Source organism: Podarcis muralis, chromosome 13, assembly GCF_964188315.1.
Source record: "Podarcis muralis chromosome 13, rPodMur119.hap1.1, whole genome shotgun sequence".
Lineage (NCBI taxonomy): Eukaryota > Metazoa > Chordata > Lepidosauria > Squamata > Lacertidae > Podarcis > Podarcis muralis.
This window is the reverse complement of record NC_135667.1, coordinates 45,431,328-45,450,277: the sequence shown is the minus strand read 5'-3', so window position 1 is coordinate 45,450,277 and position 18,950 is coordinate 45,431,328. Positions and strand designations below refer to the sequence as shown.

General features: G+C 46.7%; 1 protein-coding gene across 1 annotated transcript in view; it reads left to right on the top strand.

Annotated features, from left to right (window-relative positions):
- Positions 1-18,950, top strand: part of ACE (angiotensin I converting enzyme) — a 58,671-nt gene that overhangs the window by 30,823 nt on the left and 8,898 nt on the right. The window contains exons 9-18 of the mRNA XM_028701577.2: positions 426-570; positions 3,351-3,449; positions 4,828-4,950; positions 6,059-6,270; positions 7,971-8,107; positions 9,848-10,006; positions 10,919-11,006; positions 13,493-13,636; positions 14,446-14,637; positions 17,754-17,851. Of these exons, the coding sequence (XP_028557410.2) occupies positions 426-570; positions 3,351-3,449; positions 4,828-4,950; positions 6,059-6,270; positions 7,971-8,107; positions 9,848-10,006; positions 10,919-11,006; positions 13,493-13,636; positions 14,446-14,637; positions 17,754-17,851 (1,397 nt within the window). The remainder of the gene's footprint in view (positions 1-425; positions 571-3,350; positions 3,450-4,827; positions 4,951-6,058; positions 6,271-7,970; positions 8,108-9,847; positions 10,007-10,918; positions 11,007-13,492; positions 13,637-14,445; positions 14,638-17,753; positions 17,852-18,950) is intronic.

Sequence of the window (18,950 nt, the reverse complement as noted above, 5' to 3'; positions counted from 1 at the left end):
TGTTTTTAAGACTACAACTCCCATGATCCCTAGCTAACAGGACCAGTGGTCAGGGATGATGGGAATTGTAGTCCCAAAGCATCTGGAGGGCCAAGTTTGGCCATGCCAAAACCCAAAATTTGCTCTCCACTCTTTATTGCTGTTAGGGATTGGGGAGCCCTTCATATCCACACCTGTTCCCCTTGGGCAACCCAGAGGGCAGTTTTGTGCATGCTCAAGGTCTGACTGCTACCATCTGTTGGGTTGGAAAGGAATTTCCTATAAAGTCAGGCGGGTCTTTGTGCCCCGAGGCTTGTGGGTCAGTTGCCCAAGTCATCTCAAGCTGCTTACTCTGCTCTTGACTTGTGGCACAAGATCTGCAGGGTGCTTATTCTGCTCTTATTCCAGCTCCGAGTCTTCTTTCCCCTTTCCCTTCTTCTTTGCAGAGAGCGACATCAACTACCTATTAAAAATGGCCCTGGAGAAGATCGCCTTCCTGCCCTTTGGCTACTTGATAGACCAGTGGCGATGGAATGTCTTCAGTGGGCGCACCCCTCCCAACCGCTACAACTATGACTGGTGGTACTTGAGGTAAAGACCCCCCTCAGCAGTGCAACTGTGGCGGGTGAAGGGCTGCCATGATGGCTGAGCAAGGGACGCCATTGTTTCAAAGAACTGTGTGAGGGGAGGGGTTCCCCAAGCTGATTTTGGGTGACAGGACTGAATTTCAAAATTGGGAAGGAGGAAATCCATGTTTGCTTGAGGGACCCATATATCTTCTCAACAACTGTGTGTATGAGAGAGAGACAGACAGACGGAGACAGGAGAGGGAAAGAGAAATAAATTTATGAGTATATGTGAGTATACACAAAGTTAAGAAGGAAAAATATTCAGGAATTTATTCAGTTATATTGCTTATATTCCACACTCTATAACCCCGAGAGGTTTTCAAAGCAGTTTCCCAAATAATCCTCAAACCTACAGAGGTAGGTAAAGGTAAAGGACCCCTGGACAGTTGAGTCCAGTCATCTTGACTATGGGGTGCGGCGCTCATCTCACTTCAGGCCGAGGGAGCCAGCGTTTGTGTGCAGACAGCTTTCCAGGTCATGTGGCCAGCATGACCAAACCACTTCTGGCACAACGGGACACCGTGATGAGTGCCACAGCGCATGGAAACGCTGTTTACCTTCCCGTTGCAGTGGTACCTATTTATCTACTTGCGCTGGCGTGCTTTTGAATTGCTAGGTTGGCAGGAGCTGGGACAGAGCAACGGGAGCTCTCCCAGTTGTGCAGACTCGAACTACTGACCTTCCAATCGGTAAGCCCAGGAGACTCAGTGGTTTAGACCACAGCGCCACCCGCTCCCTATAAAAGTCATATTCAAGTCAGGAACAGAAATAATATGGTGACTTCTCTGTTGCCAGGACTATTCAGGTGGCATTCCCTGCCCTGGTGTTGCCCTTCGGCTTTTGCCTACTAGGCAGCAGTCCACTGATGATCTCTTGAGGCAAGGAAGTGGGGCTGAACAGCTGGATCTTGCTCAGCCCATGGTGGAGGGAGCTCCTCCCTCACTAGCAGATAGGAAGATGGTCTGAGAAAAATATAAATTACTGGAGGAAGAGAGAAATGCACGCACCTGTATGCATGTTGATCGGACATTGATTGACATGAGTTTCAGTTCATAAACTGTGGTGCTTAGTAAGGAAAATGGGTGGCATGATGTCATCACATCAGGCACTCCCAAACAGCCAACCATGTGGGTTGGAGGCAGAGTAATCCATGATGCGGTGACAGAGAAAGAAGGGGTAACTGGGTGCAAGGCAAGAGAACCAGTGTGGCATAATGGTTAGACCAGAGCTTTCCAAACTTTTCAAATTGGTGACACACTTTTTGCACATGCATTATTTCGCGACACAGTTACAGTGGTACCTCTGGTTGCAAACGGGATCCATTCCAGAGGCCTGTTCTCAACATGAAAAGAGCGCAACCTGCAATGGCGCGTCTGCGCACACACAGGTTGCAATTCACCGCTTCTGCACATGCACATGATGTAATTTTGCACTTCTGCACATGCGCGAGCGGCGAAACCCGGAAGTAACCCTTTTCGGTACTTCCGGGTCGCCGCGGGATGTAACCTGAAAGAACGTAACATGAAGTGGACGTAACATGAGGTATGACTGTAATTCAGTTTTGCATCATTTCGCGACACAGTAATTCAGTTTGACTAGCAAACTGGAAGTTAAGCCTAACCCTTTCCAGCCCCAGAAGGAGCACAGGGACCGTTCACATGACACAGGTACACACTGCAGCCGACACACCAACATGTCACAACACACAGTTCAGAAAGCTCTGGGTTAGAGTGTTGGACTATGACCAGGGAGGCCAGGGTTCGAATCCCCACTCAACCATGAAGCTCACTGGGTGACCTTGGGCCAGTCGCTATCTCTTTGTTAGGATTTTTATCCATCCATGCTGCTCCAGCAGTAGCACTATGTTTGGTTATATCATGTGAGTGTATGAGAGAGCATGAGAGAGGAAGTCTCAGTACTGTTGGAGTACTGTTGGAAGTTACTTTAACTTCTGATTGTTATGCAGGTTCTGTACTGGTGCTCAAAGAGCACAGACATGCTGATGGATTCTCTGTATACAGACTGTAAAATAAAGTACCGTATTTTTCGCTCTATAAGATGCACCAGACCACAAGACGCACCTAGTTTTTGGAGGAGGAAAACAAGAAAAAAAATATTCTGAATCTCAGAAGCCAGAACAGCAATAGGGATCGCTGCGCAGTGAAAGCAGCAATCCCTCTTGCTGTTCTGGCTTCTGGGATAGCTGCGCAGCCTGCATTCGCTCCGTAAGATGCACACATACTTCCCCTTACTTTTAAGGAGGGGAAAAGTGAGTCTTATAGAGCAAAAAATACGGTAGTTTAGAACTACGATTGACTCTTTCTTCTGCTATGATATGCAAGAAGACAAGTGTGCTCCTCTCAGGAGGGAGAGGTCGCTTATCACCAGTCTCTCTGGGCTGAAGGAGATTTATAGCCAGGGAGGACCACCGGAGAGACGCCCCGGAGTCTTGGGAAGTTGGTGGCCTTCCCAGGCGTGTTTCCAACACTCTTGGTTTACCTCACAGGGTTGTTGTGAGGATGAAAATGGGGTGGGGGGAAAACCAAGTACACCACTTTGAGCTCCTTGGAAGATAAACGTGATATAGACATGCGATAAATAAATATAAATAATAAACGGCATACCCATGATCAGCATCAAATCTAGATTAAGAACAAACAACCTGGAATCTGCTTTATTTCTAGAGACTTGTGCTAATGCTGTTCCGTTTCTTCTCTGCCCACATGGCTGACTTTTCTCCAGAACAAAATACCAGGGAATTTGCCCTCCTGTTGCAAGAGATGAAACCAACTTCGACCCTGGTGCTAAATATCATATACCTGGCAACACACCTTATATCAGGTACTGGGAGCTGAAAGAGTTGGGAGATGTGGAATGTGTAAATGAAACATGGTGAGCTTCACTAATGCTCTTGAGTGAGGCTGGTGTATATGCCTTCATTATTCATGGAACGTCAAGTACATTGCAATGTTCTGCAGTGTTGAACTACCTGAAGGTTCTGACAAGCAGATCTAAGGTGGTAGAGAAGGATGTGTTGAATTTTTCAACTTTCGAATTCCCAAAATGAGCGGTGCTAAAAAGTTGTAATATGACATGGGAATTCAATATATATATATGTATTGGTTAAATTAATATAATTTAGTTTTGCCTGGAAAGTAAAACGTGTGTAAAATTACATAGAGACCATTAAAATTTTGAAAAGTACTTGCAGTTATATTATTATTAGTAATCATTATCCGACATTTTCAGAAGGTAAAATTGAAACTCTGGTTTTCCAAAAGCAGTTTATGTGCTTCTCCATCAAACCTAGACTTAGCAAGCTAAATGTTGCTCAGTCACACACAAAAAATAAATAGCAGATTTGAATTCCTCACACCCAAAAACATATTTTCAAGACCCTACACTGAAGAAATTTGCAGAAATTAAGTTTCACCCCCTAAAATGACACACCCTAGTGGCAGAGGAAGGCTGCATGGAGTTAGGTCCCCCAAAATCAATTCTGAACTCCATACTCTTTAGTATAAGAACGAGGAGCCTTTGACCCTCCAGTTCCTGTTGTCCTTCTGCTACCCCCAAGACAGAATGACCCACAGCTGGGGATCATGGGAGTTGGAGTCCAATAACATTTGCAAGTCCAAAGGCTACTCCTCCCCCCAGCTGCTTTAGAAATGCAGGACTTGCAGAGAGTTCTTGACTAGCGTATTCTTTTTAAGGCTGGGTGAGAAATTGTATTGAGTTGTTCACATTTAAAGGTGACTATCAAATCCACACTTTCTGAAACAATATCAGAAACTAAGCAAGGACGTCCTTTGAAATTTACACTTATCTGAATTTTGCTGTGCAAACAGTGTTTGCAGAAGTGCTTATAATAGTGGAAATTGCTCGTGGAATTGTGCATATTTAGGAGACATTTGCCCTAAAACGTTGATAATCCTGCAAGAGAACTTTTTAAAAAATAATAATCCCCAATTTGCTGCAGAAAATGGAAAAACAAAACACTAAGAACCAAACAGGCAGATCCTTCCATGCTTCATTTACGTTATGCCCTCAAAAATTGACTCTTGTTCAGCATGGCAGAATTTGCTGTGATGTTAGTAGTAGTAGTAGTAGTAGTAGTAGTAGTAGTAGTAGTATGTAGGCAGTGGGGGTGGGAGTGGGTGTCCTGCTGAAGAACTGATGGGTACCAGAAGTATATGGATTTTTGTTTTGTCTGGGACAGGTACTTTGTCAGTTTCATCCTGCAGTTCCAGTTCCACAAGGCGCTCTGCCAAGCTGCCAACCACACTGGCAATCTACATACCTGTGACATCTACCAATCCAAAGAAGCTGGACAGAAGCTCAGGTGACAGCAGGGAGAGATGGGGAAACGGCAAGGCGTGGTCTCCTACCTAAATGGCGTTAGAAGCGGGTGGGAAGACCTAGGCTAACACTTCTCTGCTTGGGGGCATTTCCCCCTTCCTGGCACCCTGATGTAACAAGAAGGGGTACAGCTGTGTTGGAAAAAGCAAGAGGGCTGTGACATGCAGAACTGAGGACTGCGATCACACAGGTGTGACCGCACTCAGGTTGCAGAAGTGATCCCCTGGCGTAATCTTGGCGTAGCTTGAATGCCACTGGGCACTTACCCATGAGCGGGAACCAGATGTTCAAGTACCCTGGGAAAGGTGACCATATAAGCATGCAGCGTTGGAGAGAGACCTTAAGAATGGCATCACCCACACTCTTCAATGGAAGGGTACCTCCGACACCTATCACGCTTGTGGGGTGGCCACCTAGGCACCTAGGCAAGCAGATTCCATGAGTTCCAAGGGCTGAACTCACCCCTACCACTCCCACTGACCATATAATGCAAAGCACCTTGCAAGCAAAGAGCAGTAGGAATTGAAGTGCTTTGCAGAGCAAGGAGTCACAGAAGTCTGCAGGACATAAAAGTCCAACTATTCATGGCTGGTCACCAGGTGGGGACGGGCTGGGCAAAGCAGACCCTGGCCAGCTTACCTGGCAGTGGTGATGCTGCAAGCAACACTGGGTGGCTAGGACCTGCCATCTTATTTCCCCAAAATGTCCCAGATTCATGCTTCTTCTGGGAGCGTAGTGGAAATTTTAAATGCTAACGGGACCCAGCCATCCAGGGCACCAGGCAAAACAAACGCAAAAACTCACACTTTTAAAATAAAATAAAAAAGAGGGGTTGTTGGGTCACTGGCAGCTGCCCACAGGTGCTGGCACTGGCTTCAGTTCGCACTGCCTAGTTGCTGGCTGCTTCAGAAGATGTGGCAAGAAAAGAAACCCAAACGGCAAGGTCTCCTCAAATCCCTTGTGTGGTGCGGGAGTCCACAGCAGGCAGAGACCAGAGTTGCCTGGTCTCGTGGGTCTTCCACAGTGGCTGTCAACACGAGTAGCTGCATCTACATCACCACCCATTCCTCTCTTTGTTTTCTTCGCTGCAGCGAGGCGCTGAGAGTTGGCTCTTCCCAGCCCTGGCAGAATATTCTCCAACAACTCACTGGCACAAATAAGATGGATGCGTCAGCACTGCTGGAGTATTTCAGTCCCGTTACTCAGTGGCTAGAAGAACAGAATAAGCGAACCAATGAAACGCTGGGCTGGCCGGACTTTGAGTGGCGTCCCCCCGTCCCAGAGGGCTACCCAGAAGGGCTTGGTAAAGTTTTCAAGGCACAAAATCATGGGAAGGGGAGACCTGCAGCAGGGTGGTTTCACTATGACCCTGGTGCTTGGGCATAACGGTAGCAGGTGTCCAAAGAAAAAGGGAGGATACCAGATGACCACCTCACTGCTTGGCTTTGCCATTGGACCAGGGCAATTATAATCCACAAGGGGGCACTCAGCTTGTTTTATATTTTGCAGTGGAAAATAGGAATGGAAGTGGCGGTCTCTTGCATATACAGGGGGAACAACACAGGACATCCGACTGGGAAGAAATGGCTGGTGCAGCTGGAATATGGAGTGGTTTTTGTCTTGTTTGTCTGTGGGAGGAGGAGGACTGTGAGAGCCCTGGTGAACAACTGATTTCACTGCAAGATGACTTTTAGGGAGACCAGGAATAGGGTGATAGCAGGCTGTGCTTTTCTTCTAGCATTGATAAACCACAAGTAAAAAAAGGTAAAGGTGCCCCTGCCCGTACAGGCCAGTCTTGACAGACTCTAGGGTTGTGCGCTCATCTCACTCTAGAGACCAGGAGCCAGCACTGTCCGCAGACACTTCCAGGTCACGTGGCCAGCGTGATGAAGCTGCTCCTGCGAACCGGCACCAGAGCAGCACACGGAAACGCCGTTTACCTTCCCGCTATAAAGCGGTCCCTATTTATCTACTTGCACTTAAGGGTGCTTTCGAACTGCTAGGTGGGCAGGAGCTGGGACCGAACGACGGGAGCTCACCCCGCCACGGGGATTCGAACCGCCGACCATGCGATCGGCAAGTCCTAGGCGCTGACGTTTTACCCACAGCGCCACCCGCGTCCCCACAAGTACTGCTCCTTAAAACACCTGCTCTTTTGCCTCTGGGCTGGCACTTGGTAGGGCAGGAACCAGGCAGCAGCCCTTCTGAGAGTGAGATTTGGCTAGCGAGCTGCTGGCTTGACTTTTGCTGTTAAGGGGTATCGACCCCCTTTGTAAAGACCGGGTGATATGTCTACTGATAAGGGGGAATGATGCAGCCCTTATCAAAGCAGTGGGAGGCCAGCTGTTATGTCTCTCTGCTGATGAGGAGTGCAACCCTTGTGAGCATCGTGAGACCGGCTCTCCAACCAATGGAGTTCCATGCTCCTGATGTAACAGATGAATTGGAAGGTGGGATGAGTTGCCGCCTGGTGAATTGGCTGAGCAGCGGATTCTAGAATCTGGGCATCTCCACCTGTGTGCTCATTTTAACTTCCCAATGAGCAAAGGTAGATGCTCAGCTAGTACTTACCTACCACTCACCTGCTGGCTTCTCCTAACATTTCTCTTTAAGGGGACGGGGACGCCAGGGAATGAAAATGCCACAGGTCAGTCTTCAGAGTTACCAGGTCTCAGCCCTGGAGTGTGTTTTAAGTGACAGGGTTTTGTCCTAGAAGTGCGAACTATAATATTGAGAAGGATAGGTCCCCTGAGCATGTTCAGAATGTCTTGTCTTCATCCATGAGTAACCACAGCCAATAATTGCACATCATAGGTAGGGAAAGGTGTTCTGATTCCATCAGAGAATGAAAAATTTCTGCAGGAACCTGGGACTTGTCTCTTTAGAAATTAGGTACTGGGAGTTTACATGCTAGACTAAAAGAAACAAGACAGGGAGGTGGGTTAATTTCCCTACTTTTTCCAGCATTTTGTTTCTCCCTCCCCACCCTTTAACCTTTTCCAGATAAAATAACTGATGAAAACGAGGCTAAAACATTCCTGGCAGACTACAACAGCACAGCCGAAGTGGTATGGAATTCTTACACAGAGGCCTCTTGGACATACAACACCAACATCACAGAGCCCAACAGACAGATGATGGTAGGAGAACCAGCACAGTGTGGTAGGGTCAGTGGTGGTGGTGGGGTTCAATTCAGTTCAATTCACATTTAAAGGGGAACCTACCCAATGTCCTGTATACCTGAAGGAGTGTCTCCACCCCCATCGTTCAGCCCGGACACTGAGATCCAGCGCTGAGGGCCTTCTGGCAGTTCCCTTGTTGTGAGAAGTGAGGTTACAGGGAACCAGACAGAGGGCCTTCTCGGTAGTGGCACCCACCCTGTGGAACGCCCTCCCTTCAGATGTGAAGGAAATAAGCAGCTATCTTCTCTTTAAAAGACATCTGAAGGCAGCCCTGTTTAGGGAAGTTTTAAATATTTGATGCTGTATTGTTTTTAACACTCGACTGGAAGCCGCCCAGAGTGGCTGGGGAAACTCAGCTAGATGGGCGGGGTATAAATAATAAATTTTTATTTTTATTATATTTTATTAATTCACACTTTCTGAAATAATATGTGAACCGAAACACAGCCAGCTTTCGAAATGCAGCCACCTCTGAATTTTGCAACAGAGCTCTGCAGCTGAGTAATATGCATTATATGTAAATGAAGATGCATATAAATTAGTGAAGTGGCTTTGAAAAACATGTCTGTGTTAGGGAAAATTGCATACAATTTATCCTGTGTATAACAGGATAAATGTGAACAAAAATGCTGGTGAGTTCTCATGAGGACTTCTTTTCTAATAAAAAATAAAACATCAGAAACAGATGTGCAAACATAGAGAAATAAACAGAAACTGACAGATCTGTGAAACCCTAGATTGTGGGGTCAGTGTTGTTGTTTGCCCTGAGCCCAAGGGAATGCTGCCCTGGGTTCCTTCACGAGGAAGGGTGGGAAATAAATTGTATCATCATCAATAATTCAGAATGCGGCAGCTAGACTGGTAACTGGGGGCAGCCACTGAGACCATATAACACAGGTCCTGAAAGACCTACATTGCCTCCCAGTACGTTTCCGAGCATAATTTGAAGTGTTGGTGCTGACCTTGAAAGCCCTAAACGCCTCGGCCCAGTATACCTGAAGGAGCGTCTCCAGCCCCATCGTTCTGCCCAGACACTGAGGTCCAGCGCCGAGGGCCTTCTGGCGGTTCCCTCACTGCGAGAAGCAAAGCTACAGGGAATTAGGCAGAGGGCCTTTTTGGTAGTGGCGCCCGCCTTGTGGAACACCCTCCCATCAGATGTCAAAGAGATAAACAAATACAGTCATACCTCGGGTTGAAGTAGCTTCAAGTTAAGTATTTTTTGGGTTGCGCTCTGCGGCGACCCGGAAGTAACGGAGCGCATTACTTCTGGGTATCGCCGCTTGCGCATGCGCAGACGCTTAAAATGACGTCATGCACATGCGCAGAAGCGATGACCCACGCATGCGCAGACACGCAGTTGCATCTTACATATACTTCAGGATGCGAACGGGGCTCCGGAACGGATCCTCTTCGTATCCAGAGGTACCAGTGTACCTGACATTTAGAAGACATCTGAAGGCAGCCCTGTTCAGGGAAGTTTTTAATCTTTGTTGGAAGCCGCCCAGAGTGGCTGGGGAAGCCCAGCCTGATGAGCGGGGTACAAATAATAAATTGTTGTTGTTGTTGTTGTTTGTTGTTGTTAATAGGGGCGACTAGACAGTTGTGGGAGTGCTGGAGTTAGAGAATGAGCTCGTCCTTTCCCCCTCTGTGATACAAGTGTTAATGCCCCTCCCTCTCTCTCCCATATGTGCCTTGCAGTTGCAAAAGAACATGGAAATGTCAAACCACACCCTGCAGTATGGCCTTCGGGCTCGGATGTTTGATCCCACGGATTTCCAAGACCCCACTATAAAACGTATCCTGAAGAAACTGAGTGACATAGAGCGGGCAGCCCTACCTGACGCACAGCTGAGGGAGGTGAGAGCGAACCATAGAGTCGTAGAATTGCAGAGTTGAAAGGGTCCCTAAGGATAATCTGGTCAACCCCCCCGCAATGCAGGAATCTCAGCTAAAGCATCTTCGGCAGATGACCGCTCAACCTCTGCTTTAAAACCTTCATTCCATCCTTGTTCCTGATGTAGATCTTCACTCACCCCTTCTTCCCTGGTGGGGAGATAGGGGTGCCATCTTGTGGTTCACACCAGGTGCCAAAATGTATTGGGCCCAGGACATAGCAAATCGGTTATGGAACTTCCTGTCCATGGAGACCTGCAGAATTGCCCTGTTCTTCTCTTTCAATGAAGCTGTTGGGGGTTTCCATCTGGTAGAGGTTTAAGGTGGAAGGAGTGATGTTATTATCCTGACTTGGGTGCTGTTCATGTGTTTTCTTAATGATGATGTTTGTATGGGATGTTTTATGGGGTTTTTTTAATTGCAGGGCTGTTTGGGGACTTGTTGAAAACAGAACTTAAAAACCTGGAATTAATAAATAATGTGTAGTTAAGTCCCCAAGGGACAGTTCTGTAATGAGGCCCTAGATCCTTGGAATTGAGTGTGTTGAAAATTAAGCTGGAGACATAAATAAAGAGCTTTCTAAGAGGCAGGCATCAGTACACCAGAATATGAGCACACTTGTGTTTCATTGCTTGCACAAATTCAGCATAGCAGGGCTCATCCAGCATGTTGACACAAGTATTTGTCTGGGGAATGAAAGCAGAAAGCAGATGCACGATCAAGCCATAACAATAAAATATTTCTGTTCAATTCAAATGCACATGATAATACAGTTTCCGCCAACAGTCCTTGGATCTTGTTGTCAGGCAAATGATGCCGAGGAGAGAAGCCCATATTTTACCTCCTAAGCAAATCAATCCTTTTTTTTTCTTTCAGTATAATCAGCTCCTCTCAGACATGGAGACAATTTACAGCGTAGCCAAAGCCTGCACTGGAAACACAAGTTGCAAGTCCCTGGATCCTGGTAAGTCATTTATACATCTCCTGGCCATAGCTGTCAACTTACAGATTTGAAAATAATGGGCCAGCAGCCTTGAAAATAAGGGACCAGCAGCCAAAATAAGGGACCTGCAGCTTCACCTGTTCCAGGCACTCCAGTCTTCCTGTCCTCCTGCAATCTGGTCAAACTCATGCTGGTAGCTTCGAGAACACTGTCCAACCAACTTTGTAACCAGAGGTTCAACTGAATAGAATCTGAATCACATGCACCACAAGGCCTATGCAGCCTCAACTTAAGATGGCCCCCCTGGCCTGGCTTTGCACTGCAAAGTTTGTAGCAGCACGTGCAACAAAATGGCATTCAGCATTCAAAAACCCCCTCAGCTTGCATTAACTAGCCACACACAAGGTATGCAAGCTCCACCCCCCAGTCGTTCTTAGACTTCTTATTGGGTGAGCAACACAGCCAAGCAACACAGTTGGAGCCTCCCTCCTCCCTGGCCGGCAGGGAGGGAGGGAGAGGAGCTGCTTCCTTTGAAATTTAAGGGACATCATTTAAGGGACATCCATCAATAAGGGACAGCAGCGGGACATGGCGCTGGAATAAGGGACTGTCCCTTCAAATAAGGGACACTTGCCAGCTATGCTCCTGGCTGATAGGAATCATCTCCCACCACATTTCCCAGCGCCCATGAAAACATACTGGACAAGATAACTTTGTCAGCCTGAGAAGTAGAGCTGGGCAAATTCTATCAGGACTTTGTTTTCTTGGAAAAATAAGAAGAAGGTGCTTTTGAGTATGCACTGAGTGGCTTTCCCGCACCATTGTGTAATCAACAACCAACCTCCACATATCTGGGGGGAAGTATGTTGCAACTTCTGAGTAGTTTTGATAGCCCCATAATGTTTTGATGTAGAAGTCAAACCCTACTAAGAAGTCATAAGGATGTAAGAGGAGCTGTGCTGGATCAGACTAAGGGTCCGTCTAGCCTAGCATCCTGTTCCCATGGTGGCTAACCCACAAGGAGGACATGACCACAAGGAGGACATGACCACAAGAAGCACTCCTCACTTCCTGGTAACTAGTATGAAATATACTCAGAGTCGAGTGTGAATTACGTGCTCCTTATTCAGCTCATAGTAGCAATGAATGAAACTTTCTCCAAAACGTCTAGCTATATATACATTATTTACACAACGGGCCCCACGTGATTGGCTAATTCTGGGCTGCTCGTGTAGGCCAGTCAGGTTGTAGATTCACCTCCTCCAGAAGCCTGATTGGCTGCTCCTGCAGGCCAATCAGGTTGCTGATTCACTTCCACCTGGAGCTGGATTGGATGGCTCCTGCGGACCAATCAGACTGCTGCATTCTGGATCCTATTGTTCTAGGATTCAGCTCAGTACATAACATAGTATTCCACGGCACATGGCCTCTGATACATCATTGGAGAAGACTCTCTTGAAAGTTGGTGGACTCCCCTTCACTGGAGGTTTTTCAGCAGAGGTTGGATGGCCACCTGTCATTGATGCTTTAGTTGAAATTCCTGCATTGCAGAGGGGTTGGACGAGATGGCCCTCAGGGTCCCTTTTGACGGTACAATTCTATGATAGACATCGTGACAAGTAGCCATTGGTAGTTTTATCCTCCACGGTTTTGTCTAATCCCCTTTTAAGGCTAACCGGGTTGGTGGTCACCACCACATTTTTGTGGAAGCAAATTCCATTGTTTTGTTATATACTGTGTGGTTCGTCTTGAATATCTCAGCCATGAGCTTCATTCAAGTCCTGTGGATTTTAGCAAAGGATGAGAAGTAGTGGGGCAAAACAGCATTGTTCCTTCCATTAAACTATATGAGGCACATGAAGTTCATGAGAGCAGCCTGGGTGTAATGAGTTGAAGATAGATCAAAGAGAGGGGGACGTGGCTTGATGAAGAGTATAACCAGGGCCTTTTTTTTTTCCAGCCGGAACTCACCGGAATTCAGTTCCGGCACCTCTCAGGTGGGCGCCATTGCCATCGTAAGAGAACAAGTGAGGCGTTCATTCATGGTGAACTCCAACACCTCTTTTTCTAGAAAAATAGCACTGAGTAGAACAGGCTATGAAACACATTATGTAGGAAGGAAAATCTCTGTGGCACAGGTGGGCTTTGTGAAAGGATATGAAGGGAGGTAGAGGGATGTGACTCCACAGTTAAAGAAGTCTACCATGTTTGTTTGGAGATAACATAATGGAAGCTCAATAGGTGAGCCTGCACACAGTGTTGGATTTAGGGCAGTGCGGGCCAAGGGGGCGCCAAACTGAGAAGATCCATAACTGAGAAAATCTATCAGGGCCGCTGAATTTTGGCCTCGCTCAGAGCGCCATATTACCAGAGTGTTACCAAAGTCCACCCCTGCTGCACAATGCAGACGGAGCAAAGGCAGGCTAAAGGAGAGAGATATACACATTACAGCACGTATGGTGCATAGCCTCACACCGAATTCTTGCTTGTCTTGGCTCTTTGTTTAGAACTCACGGACATCATGGCTCACTCCAGAGACTACAACGAGCTCCTCAATGCCTGGAAAGGCTGGCGGGATGTATCAGGGAAGAAAATCCGAACCATGTACCAGAAATACGTAGAGCTGAGCAATACGGCTGCCATATTGAACGGTAAGCATGTTTTGCAGTGCTGACTGCTCCCACAAAGGGAACAGTGGGTTGTAAGGGCAAAGGATAACTCTTACGAATGCGGAACCCAAACTGTTTGAGGTGAGCCTCAAAAGTCAATGCAGACTTGGGAAGCATTGTGGTCTTTTCTTTGTAAGCTGCTTTGAGTTGCCTGTGGCAAAAAAAGTGACTAATTAGAATAATAGCAGAAAGTGTCCCTCAGTGGAAAGCCTACCTTGCCATCAGTAACTGAAGCTTTCCAGCAAAGTCCACTGGTCTAACCACCAGAGCAAAGGCATGCACCGTTTTGCTTCGTTGTTGTTGTTGTTTAAACTACAGAGCTACTCAAAAGCAAAGCAGATAGATGCAGATGTCCACAAAGTTCACTTACTCTGTTCCCACGGCAGAATGTCAGACTTGGGAAGGGGGAGCTGGAACCTTTTGATACTTTAAATGAGGAGCTTAGAAAGGATATTCCCTGCTATGGGCTTGCAACATTGCAGTTTAGGGCACCTGGCCAAACCTACCATCAAGCGGCATGAATCAGCTGCCTTAGACAAGCAGATTTTTTGGTTTCATGGTGAAAGAGTAGCAAGCTATTCATGATTTCATTTATTATGGTTGTATTTTCACTGCCAGGCAGGGGAGAAGGGCTTTTAAGATGTTCTGCCTCAGATGCCAAAATAACTAGATCTGCCTTGGCTTTGGGGGAGGGTGTCACCTGGTGCTCCACCGCAGGCAGTAACACCAGCCCTGGGGACACAACTGGAGAAGATGAAGAAGGGCTTCTATATTCTCGTGTTCATGTGCAGGTCATTCTGACAACGGTGCTTTCTGGAGATCCCTGTATGAAACACCGGATTTGGAAGATGTTCTGGAGAAAATCTGGGAAGAGCTTCAACCATTGTACCTCAATCTGCATGCTTATGTGCGCCGGGCTCTCTACAAGAAGTATGGTGAAGGTCACATCAACCTCAGGGGCCCTATCCCAGCTCATTTGCTAGGTAAGCCTTTCCACACCGAACTCCTGAGCCAGAAGACAATACTGGGCAACTCCCCATTGTCTCTGTGATACTGGAGGCTTACTCCATGGTTGCTTTTCCTTGTATTAGGCCATGTCTACTGTCTAGGACTCTAGGTTTTTAGGATTAAGGATTTTGTAGGAGGTCTGCAGCATAGTTTGCGAAATGCACATTTGTTGAGCATAGCATATAGTGGCTCTTGGGTCAAGAAAAATAATATGTTCCTTACACATGGAGAAAAGTTATCAAGAGAGGCAAAATATAATCAATGATGCTATTAATTGACGTAAACTAATAGTCAGCTTGTCTGACTATTATAAGGTTGCCTTAACATGCTTACGGTGGGACGCGGGTGGCGCTGTGGGTAAAAGCCTCAGCGCCTAGGACTTGCCGATCGAAAGGTCGGTGGTTCGAATCCCCGCAGCGGGGTGCGCTCCTGTTGCTCGGTCCCAGCGCCTGCCAACCTAGCAGTTCGAAAGCACCCCCGGGTGCAAGTAGATAAATAGGGACCGCTTTCTAGCGGGAAGGTAAACGGCGTTTCCGTGTGCGGCTCTGGCTCGCCAGAGCAGCGATGTCACGCTGGCCACGTGACCCGGAAGTGTCTCCGGACAGCGCTGGCCCCCGGCCTCTTGAGTGAGATGGGCGCACAACCCCAGAGTCTGGCAAGACTGGCCCGTACGGGCAGGGGTACCTTTACCTTTACCTTTAACATGCTTTCAGTGTTAAAATGGTTGTTGTTGTTGTTTAATATTTATATCCCATGCATCTGAATGGGGAAAAGGCTGAGTTGCAAATAAATTCAGGGGAATTAGGAGGAAAGAGGAAGAAATAGTGACATTTTCCAAAAGTCAGACACTGTAGGCCAGGTGTTGGGATGAGCAATCTGGAACTAGGTGTATAGGACATAAAGTGACAATGAAGGATTACTGAAATTCTTAAGAGCTGCTATCTATAGCATCACAGAAGTTCAGGAAGAATTGAGAAACTATCAGGTATCAAAACTGCAAAGGCTATCAAGAAATTGGGTTCAGGATGGGACATGACTAAAAGCTGTGGCCTTAGAGAAGACGTGGAGACAGGATATGGAAAAAATACTTTGAGTGACCAAAATTGGGGTCTTTAACAGACATGCTAAGACATAAAAAGGGAGAAGCTGACTAGTTTTGGACCCTCAGCAGGACTCCAGGGGGCATGGGCTAAGGTGAGATCATGAAAGGAGGCGTTATATGACATCAAAAATAAGGATTGTCCAGTCATAATGTCTAAAATTCAGATGTCATAAAGACTTATGTCGTTTTTGAAACTATAAGAGGTATACCTCAACCTCATGAAGGGTCTTCTCTTCTGACTGAGAGGTCCCACTTTCAGAGGTGACAAATATCTATTCTGCTTTAATATCGTGAACGTTTAAGCTCTGGCAGTGTGTGGGAAGGTTCATTTTTCTTGCTAAATAATAAACTAAACAATATAATTAATTAAATCATTTCTTGCTAAATAATAAATGCCTTTACAGTGGTACCTCGGGTTAAGTACTTAATTCGTTCCGGAGGTCCATTCTTAACCTGAAACTGTTCTTAACCTGAAGCACCACTTTAGCTAATGGGGCCTCCTGCTGCTGCCGTGCCGCCGGAGCACAATTTCTGTTCTCATCCTGAATCAAAGTTCTTAACCAAAGGTAGTATTTCTGGGTTAGCGGAGTCTGTAACCTGAAGCATGTGTAACCCGAGGTACCACTGTATATACATTTGTCTGTGTTCCGTATTTACCCTGGTCCAGTTGATGTCCCTGCTATTCCACTCACCTCCAGGTTGCAGGAGTTGCTGGGTGTGCTTTTTTAAGCGCTGTAGCCTCTTTGCAGCTCTGGAATAATCAGTAAACAAAACAGACAGATTCTTTCAGTGGAAGCAGACAGAACTAACACTTCAATGCTATTCACTGGCCTCTAATTCTCTGTAGATGTCACCACCGAGACGGCCAATGATGCATTTAGTAGCTCTTTAGGAAGCATAAGACGGCGCCTTGAAGGCTGCTGCATAATGACTCTTGAAGAAGATATGCAGAAATGGAGTTAGAGCTGTTCTACACAGCTAGACAAAATATGACCTGTTTTCATTACTTTTCCTTTACTTCTGTAAGCTCTGATTAAGTAGGAATAGTATGATCTCCAATCCGCATTGTGGATGGAGGGGAAAGTCTTGTTTAGCATGGACAGAGTGATGACCCACTGTTCCCATTTGCCCTCTCGCCCCCCCCCAAAAAAACACCCCTTGATGGTTTGTGTGCTGGAGCACAGGAATGGGGAACAAGCAGCCTCTAAGGGTTTTCGTATTTTTATTTTATTTTTAAAAAAACAAACGAAACAATTGCTGGGGGGTAAAGAGTGAGTTGTCTTGCTCCTGCTAACACTTTCATGAATATTCAAGAGATGTCTGTAACATTTCCAGAAGCGCTTTCTATATGGCAACGGCAATAAGCACTGGATGCACTCTCTGGGATGTCACCTTATCACATTTCTCCCAGGTGCAAAACATAGCACTCTGAGCAGTTCACAGAATGTGATATTCCTCTAACTGAAGCCCAACTTTGAGAGAAGACATGGGAAGCAAAACATGCACTTCTCGATCAAGTGGAAAGACCATTATTATACACATTGTTCCTCTAATATAGTGGGAGCCAGTGTGGTGTAGTGGTTAAGAGCGATAGACTCGTGATCTGGTGAACCGGGTTCGCGTCTCCGCTCCTCCACATGCAGCTGCTGGGTGACCTTGGGCCAGTCACACTTATCTGAAGTCTCTCAGCCCCACTCACCTCACAGAGTGTTTGTTGTGGGGGAGGAAGGGAAAGGAGAATGTTGGCCGCTTTGAGACTCCTTTGGGTAGTGATAAAGCGGGATATCAAATCCAAACTATTCTTCTTTAAAAATGGGAAGGAAGCTATTGGAGAACAAAGTTATTGATTGTCTAGTGGGGGCTCCATTCATATGAATTCACCTTGAAGCACCCAGCCCTTCTTCCTTCAGAAAGTGGATGTTGGATCTAGTTGTTGTCTTACCCTTGGGTGGTAATACCTATGCATTATCTCTATTTTCTGTTTCCTAGGAAACATGTGGGCACAATCATGGTCAAACATCTTTGAACTCGTCATGCCCTACCCCAACGCGATCAAAGTGGATGCAACACCCGCCATGAAAAGCCAGGTTGGTGCAGCCAGGTTTTATTCAATTATTATTTGAAACGGTTTCTCTTGGGGACTAGCCTGAACCTTCATCCTGTTTAGAAGCTCCCCAGGGCAAAAATCTGAGTGAATTATTTAGCAGCCTTTTAAGGTGGGGCTCAAGGTTGTTGAGTTGTTGAAGTAGCATCCAGTTCCCCTTAGCTGTACTGAAACTGTTAGCTCTCGAGGAGGGTGCTTCGGAGAGCATGTAGAATGCCTTTTCTTGGTATCTACCCCAGCCTAGTATCCACAGTTCCAGGCCAGGAAAGGAGATTCCAGGTGGGCCAGAAACAAACCACTAGTTTTCTGCCCTTACTTCTTGCTTCTCTCCGTACAATCGTACCTTGGTTTTCGAACAGCTTAGTTCTCAAACGTTTTGGCTCCTGAACACTGCAAACCCAGAAGTGACTGTTCCAGTTTGCGAATGCTCTTTTGGAAGCTGAACGTCCAATAGGGCTTCTGGGGCTTCCGATTGGCTGCAGGAGCTTCCTGCAGCCAATCAGAAGCTGCGCTTTGGTTTCCGAATGTTTTGGAAGTCGAACGGACTTCCGGAACGGATTACGTTCGACTTCCAAGGTACGACTATATTTTGTTGTGTATCTGACATATACCACTGTGAATTCTTGGTGCATGTAACAGCCCAGCCAGACCTGTAGGAATCCCAAATCTGCTCAGCTGCAGCTATCAAGAGGAAGGTCTTTTAGACTTTGCAAAATCTTTATGGCAATGAGATTCTGCAGAGGTAGGGCAGGCCCCAAGGATGACTCCCTTTGTGCTTTTGTACTGTATTTGACACATGGGTGTTTTTAGATTATGGGAATGTTTAGGGAAAGGACAGAGAACCTTTTCCAGCTCAATAGCTGCATCCCCTTCTGTGCAACCTTCAGGGGACCAAATGTCATTGGTGAGCAGGCCCAGAGGCAAAAGTGGGTGGAGAAATTTGTACAACAGGCTTGTTTACACACACACACACACACACATACACCCACCCTTCTCTGTCCTTCGTTGAGGCAAGCAAGAGTTCAATTCCAGCCAGTGGGGAGAAACACCCAAGGATGCTACAAAGCAGGGGCATGTTAGGA